General features: G+C 61.2%; 1 protein-coding gene across 1 annotated transcript; it reads left to right on the forward strand.

Annotated features, from left to right (window-relative positions):
- Positions 1–310: 310 nt before the first annotated feature.
- On the forward strand, positions 311–5,225 carry ADAMTSL5 (ADAMTS like 5). The gene is made up of 12 exons (XM_065873871.1): positions 311–366; positions 755–827; positions 937–1,028; positions 1,271–1,331; positions 1,484–1,592; positions 2,767–2,894; positions 3,206–3,317; positions 3,684–3,770; positions 3,894–4,057; positions 4,230–4,428; positions 4,503–4,574; positions 4,924–5,225. The coding sequence occupies exons 1-12, from the start codon at positions 311–313 to the stop codon at positions 5,223–5,225; spliced, it is 1,455 nt and encodes a 484-aa protein (XP_065729943.1).
- Positions 5,226–6,705: the final 1,480 nt, after the last annotated feature.

The following is a 6,705-nucleotide window of genomic DNA, read 5'->3' on the forward strand; positions in this document are numbered from 1 at the left end:
CTGGGTTATCCTCATTGGCAGCCCCTTTCCCTCTGCAGGCGGCTCTGGGGCTCCATCCCACACCCTCTTCACATGAGGCCATGAGGCACCCACTGGACCGGGGCCAGGTCACCCTGCCCCGTCCCGCCCCCCATCCGGGAGCTCCTGGCTGCTGCAGGTCTGGGAGCTGAGGGGGCCCTGGAGGCTGGGGCCCGCCCGGGCGTGGGGTGGGGGGACCTCTGCCAGGCACCAGACCCAGCCACCACCAGCCACACCCTCTGCAAGGTCCCATAGAATCCTGGACTGTGCCCAGCTGGTCCCCACTGCACAGATGGGGAAACTGAGGCGGGGGGAAGAGGAGCACCTGGCCCCTGGCCACACCGGAAGGTAGGAGCAAAGATGGTGGGGAGATTGGGGAGGGCCCTAGGACCCTGGAGACACCTGTGCACGCTCCTGGAATGATTCCTTCCATCATCAGACGCTGAATAAGCACCTACTACGTGCATCATAGACAGTAAACAACCAATAATAATTACTTGAGTTTTCTCTCTCCAGACCGGGCTCTGTGGCCCCCGTTTTCCTCACCTAATTTGACGAACCCCTCAAAACTCTCCTATTAGGTGGGCTCTATTATGACTTCATTTTTCAGAGATGAGAAGGGAGGCTCAGAGAGGTTGAGATACTGTCCAAAATCACACAGCCAGTCAGGGAAGAGCTGGGGTGCAACCCCTGGCCTGCTGGCCCCCCCACTGCTGCGCCCCCTCCTGTCCCCCAGACCCCGCCCCCTCCAGAACCTCCTGCTCCTGCTGTGGACCCTCCTGAACTGTGGTTTGGGGGGCAACGTTCAGGTAAAGGGGGACATGAGCCCAGGGGGCAGTGGGCATGGGAACCCAGCTGGCAGTGTGGGGGTCACCAGCCTCCCTTCCAGGCTGACTCTGCCTCTGTCTCCCCAAGTAGGGTCCGGGTGAGTGGACTCCATGGGGTTCCTGGAGCCGCTGTTCTAGCTCTTGCGGGCGAGGGCTCTCCGTGCGCAGCCGGCAATGCATCCGGTGAGGAGGCTCCTGGGACCCGGCTGGGTGGGATGGGAGGGGGTCCCTGCCCCTCCTCTCTTGTCAGGCTGGACCAGCCCCTGGCCGCACCCTCGACCTGCCCACACAAGCTGTGCCTTTTAATCCCGCTAATCCAGCTGGAATGTGGGTGGGGTTAGCGGGGGTGGATGGGTGGGCAGGCTGGCTCTGGGGAAGGGTTTCTGGAGGTGCTGACCGCAGTCTGGCCACCCTGCTCCTCGAAGGTTTCCCAGGGAAGAGCTGTGCTGGGGGGACACCCACGAGTACCGCCTCTGCCAACTGCCCGTAAGTTCTATCCAACCACCCCCCAGACTGAGTTCTCCCTGGAGCCCTCCTGCTTCCCTACTCATGCCCCCAAATATCCTTGCCACCATGCCAGATTCTCTGGGCATCCCCGGGGCTGTCCCAGCCTCTGCTCCACCGATCTGTGTCCCCAGGAATGTCCCCCAGGGGCCGTGCCCTTCCGAGACCTCCAATGCGCCCTCTACAATGGCCACCCTGTCCTGGGCACCCAGAAGACCTACCAATGGGTGCCCTTCTATGGTGGTGAGTAGCCTATGCTCCTGTTAGTCCAGCTCCCTCAGAGCTGGCAGGGAAAAGTGGCTGCTAAGAAGGAAGGGGGACTTGGAGGGGTGCAAGAAGGGGGCATTGGCACTGGGGCTTTCAGGGATATGTAGGAGTTAGTGAAGTGAAGGGTGGAAAGCAAGTGTGAGTTGTGAAGAGGGGCAGAAGGAGGCAGGGTCTATTCTGCACAGGGTCGAACACGAAGCTGAGGATTTACTGGGAGCTGTATCCAGAGGCCAACATTTCTCAAACTTACACCAGTAGCAGGAAATATTGCCGCACTGAGCTGAAAATAGCGAGTTATATAATTGTGTGCCTGGGGCGGTGCGCCTCCAGATTTAAGGGAAACAGGCAGCTTCAGACGCCAGGGTGGGGGTAGACACAGATAAGAAAATCCTAGAATGGAGAAAGTTCCAACCATCAACCTCACAGATTTTTATTTCCTTCGCCCTAAGAATTGGCGGAAACTTGCCATGATTTCACCCCCACAAAGGCCCGCCAGGGCCAGCTCAGGCCCTATTCCAGGCTGGGTCTGCCAGCCAGCCTCAGGGCATCGGGAGCCAGAGGGAGCCTGAGCAGGGGGAGCAGGGATCAGGTCTGTGGGCCTCGGGTGTGGTCAGACTGTCCATTATGCCCCACTGCCAGGCGGAGGGGAAAACTGAGTCCCGGGGAGGGCCAGCAACATACCCAGGCTATGCAGGACTCAGTCAGAACTGGCCAAAACCTTTTTGGGGGCACCTTCTGGGTGCAGAGCCCAAGTGCCGAGTGTGTTCTGCCCACCTCAGTGCCCCAGAGCCTAGAACATTGTCTGGAAAATAGTAGGTGCTCGATGAGTGTTTGTGGAATGAACGTATGGAAGAATGAGTGAAGAATGGGTGATGATGTTAATAGTAGGCCCCTAATATTAGGACTGAACATGAATGAATGAATGAACGAATGAGTGCAGGCCCAGGATACTTGCCTGGGACAGTCCCAGCGAACGGGAAACAGAATGCCTAAGTTCCAGTCCTGGCTCTGCCTCAGCCTCCATGTGTGGCTTTGGCTGAGTCTCTGGGCCTCATCTGCCCAAGAGGATGGCTGCCTGAGGGGAGACTGGCAGGAAGGGGGCTGGAACTCAGATATGTCCCCCACTGCCACCGACTCCTCCCATCCCCAGCACCCAACCAGTGCGACCTCAACTGCCTGGCGGAGGGGCACGACTTCTATCACAGCTTCGGCCGCGTGCTGGACGGTACCCCCTGCAGCCCGGGCACCCAGGGACTCTGCGTGGCCGGCCGCTGCCTCGTAAGAACTCCAGGCCCCGCCCCCATCCCTGCCCCTTCTAGGTTCCACCCGGCCTATTCCCTCCAGGCCCCGCACCCAGACCCCATTCGCTAAGTTCCTGGTCCCGCCCTCTTCCCTAGGCCCCGCCCCCTACCAAGTCTCCGACCTCCCCTGCCCCACCTATCACTAGGCCTCATCCCCAGCCTCCTCCCACTAGGGCCCGCCCCCCAGGTTCCATCCTTTTAGTTCTTGGTCCTGTCTTCTTCCATGGGCCCCGCCCCTTCGACGGCAGGGCCCGTCTGACGGCGCGCGTGCCCTCCCCACCCCTTTAGAGAGCCGGCTGTGACGGTTTGCTGGGTTCTGATGCCCGCGAAGACCGCTGCGGCCGCTGCGGCGGCGCCAACGACTCGTGCCTCTTCGTGCAGCGCGTATTCCGGGATGCCGGTGACCGCCCTCCCCGTCCTCGCGCTCTCCCAGAGCGGGCCCTTTAAGACGTTCCGCGCTGATTGGGCAGTCTGCGGCCCAGCCCCCCTCGCTCAACGGTCTGATTGGTCATTGCTCAGTCCCCCCCTTGTTCATCGTTCTGATTGGTCATTGCCAGATTGTCCCGCCCTTCCCAGAGCAGACGGGGTTTAACTCCTTTGCTGCCGCACTTAAGTGATAATCATCGTAACTCCAATCCTTTAGGAAGCGTTTTCGAAGTACCAGGGCCTTGGCTAACCTTCTTACCGCAGTATCTCACTTAATCCTCAAATCATCCTTCAAATACACCCCACCTGCTCCCCAACGCCGTCCTTCCCTCCCGGCCAGGTGCCTTCGCTGGGTACTGGAACGTGACCCTGATTCCTGAGGGCGCCAGGCACATCCGCGCCGCCCACCGGAGCCGGAACCACCTGGGTATCGCAGGGTCCGAGGGAGGAGGCGCCCTGCTGGCTGCCCGAATCCAGCGGGGCGGGGCGACAGGGTCGGGAGGCGGGCGGGGCCTCTTCCGGGAAGCCCGGGCTGACCCTTCCCTTGCAGCGCTGATGGGGGGCGACGGGCGCTACGTGTTCAACGGGAACTGGGCGGTCAGCCCTCCCGGGACCTACGAGGCAGCGGGCACCCGCGTGGTCTACACCCGCGTCACAGGATCAGAGGAGACGCTGCGCGCCGCCGGGCCCACCTCCGAAGACCTGCTCCTGCAGGTGGGGACGGGCCTCTGAGAGGGCGTCTAGGAGTGTGGGGTTAAAGAATCCGTTGGGAAGCAGGGGGCGGGGCGGGGGGGGGGCTGGGTAGAGTGTGTGTTGGGGGACGCTGGGCCATCAGGTCCGAGGGCAGCTCCCTAGTATGTGACACCCCCCCACCCCCGCCGCCCAGGTCCTCCTGCAGGAGCCCAACCCCGGCGTTGAATTCGAGTTCTGGCTCCCCCGGGAGCGTTATGGCCCCTTCCAGGCGCAGGCTCAGGCCCAGGGCTGGTCCCTGCGGCAGCCGCAGCCTCGGGAGGTAGATCCTCAGCCCCCTGAGTCTCCCGCTGCCCCCACTGTTATCCCCCCACGGACCCCAGGCCCCACCCCAGGTGAGCTGGGGACAGCCTGGGCGGGGGCGAGCAGGGAGGCAAGGCCTGTGCCCCTGACTGCACTGCCCCCGCAGACCCCTGCCCACCCTGCCCTGACACCCGCGGTCGTGCCCACCGGCTGCTCCACTATTGCGGCAGCGACTTTGGTGAGAGGCCCTTGACCCCATCCCTCACCTGGCCCCTAATTGACCTGAACTTGACCCTTATCCAGCTGACCTCTGACCCTGGTCAGACTTTGTCTTTCACTCCTTGACCTGACTCCAGCTTGACCCCTCCTGACGCTCATTTGACTCCCTGATCTAATCCTTTGCCCTAATCTGACTCCTAACCCCTCACTGATCCTTGAGCTGACCCTTACCCCAGGCCTCAGCTGACCACAGTCCCCAAGGGCCCCCAATGCCCCACCTGACCCCCAGTTCCCTCGTCTGGAAAGGGGTGTGTGGATGGGCCCCGGGGCGGAGCGTCCAGCCGGGCTCAGCACCACCCTGCCCGCAGTGTTCCGGGCCCGCGTGCTGGGCCGCGTCCGGCAGGCCCAGGAGACCCGATATGAGGTGCACGTGCAGCTCATCTACAAGAACCGCTCGCCACTGCGGGCCCTCGAGTATGTGTGGGCGCCGAGCCGCTGCCCCTGCCCACCGCTGGCCCTCCATCGGGACTACCTGCTGGCGGCCCGGCGCCTCATCAGCCCCGATGGCACTCAGGACTGGCTGCTGCTCCCTCATGCTGGCTACGCCCGGCCGTGGAGCCCCGCCGAGGACAGCCGCGTGCGCCTGGCCGCCAGACGCTGCCCCCTCTGAGCCCCTGGACCAGGCTCAAAGTCAGCATATTTCCCCTATTGCCATAGCTTCCAGGGAGCTCAGAACTATCTCCCACCTGCAGCTCTGTGACTCCCCACCACACACACTCAGACACCCCTGCACTCAGTCAGATCCACTGTCGGAAGCAGGCACGCACTGGTGAGGAGGATACACTAAATGGACTCTTTAGCTCTGATTTTCTCTCTCACCCTGGAAACTCAGTTATTTTACTCTCAGAGACTCTGTGTCTGCTTTTATTCCCCTTGCCTCACACTCATTTGCTGGGAGACACTGTCACACACAAGCATGACCCCGATGAAGACATGCCTGAGGAGACCTTGTAATGTATCCATTTCCCCTCTTGCCCTGGCTACCAGGAAGCTCACAACTCTTTAACCCCCTGACACTCTGTCTCTCCCTTCTCATTGCCACTTAACACATGCACCCTCACGTATTCAGAGACACTGTTAAAAACAGGCATGACCCCCTAGTAAACATGCCTACCCAGGCACTGTCACGTACCAGTTTCCCCTTTTGCCCTGGCTACCAGGGAGTTCAGAGATAATCTTGACAGCTTCCGCAATTCGGGGGGAGGCGGGAGGGTTCCCTCCAGGCAACACTGCTGTTCACCCCTTTTTTGTTCCTATTTAATTTTTTTTTTTTTTTTTGCGGTATGCGGGCCTCTCACTGTTGTGGCCTCTCCTGTTGCGGAGCACAGGCTCCAGACGCAGAGGCTCAGCGGCCATGGCTCACGGGCCCAGCCGCTCTGCGCCATGTGGGATCTTCCCGGACCGGGGCACGAACCCGTGTCCCCTGCATCGGCAGGTGGACTCTCAACCACTGCGCCACCAGGGAAGCCCTATTCCTATTTAATTTTTACAAGCAGTTTTTTTTTTTAACAAGGGCACCCCAGTTTCACATACTTGGCTGCAGACACTTCAGGATGCCCTGTTACTCAGATCCACAGCCACGTTGTCACCACCTGTACACACGCAATCACGTGCACCTCATCCCCTCCTCCTGGTCCAGCCCCCACCTCCCCCCAGTGTGTCTGACCCTGGGGCAACCCTGAGGACGGGGAATATAAGCGGATGGGGGAAGGCGGGACTTTCTGAGGTTCCAAGCCCCCTCCCGATGCCCCTTGGGGCCACATATTCCTCTCAGGCCGTTCAGGGGGCCCCCTCCCCACCCCCGCGCAGAGCAGGCTGGTCAGAGCCCCCACCCTCAGCGTGTGCCCTGCCCTCATGTGTCCTGGATGTAGTCTCCTCATAGATTCTAGAGACAGGAAGGCAGGCCTAGATCGTGTGTGGATTGGAAGTGTCAGTGGGGTGTCACATAGTCACCCAGCAAACCCCCCCTTCTGCCTCCCCATCCTGCGTGGGGTGACTCACACCGTGATCTGGGACAACCTGCTCGTCTGTACCATCTGTGGTTGTGTCTTCCTCTGGGGCGCGGGATGGTGGGAGTGTGCAAGGGGTGC

The sequence above is a fragment of the Phocoena phocoena genome, chromosome 3 (genome assembly GCF_963924675.1).
Source record: "Phocoena phocoena chromosome 3, mPhoPho1.1, whole genome shotgun sequence".
NCBI lineage: Eukaryota > Metazoa > Chordata > Mammalia > Artiodactyla > Phocoenidae > Phocoena > Phocoena phocoena.

What these genes read in the sequence shown, in the direction of transcription:
- ADAMTSL5 (XM_065873871.1), top strand. Translation starts at nt 311, where the DNA reads ATGGGGAAACTGAGGCGGGGGGAAGAGGAGCACCTGGCCCCTGGCCAC. An exon ending in GCCCCTGGCCACACCGGAAG is followed by an intron (nt 367 to 754) that starts GTAGGAGCAAAG and finishes CCTGTCCCCCAG; the next exon opens with ACCCCGCCCCCTCCAGAACC. An exon ending in CTATTGCGGCAGCGACTTTG is followed by an intron (nt 4,575 to 4,923) that starts GTGAGAGGCCCT and finishes CCCTGCCCGCAG; the next exon opens with TGTTCCGGGCCCGCGTGCTG.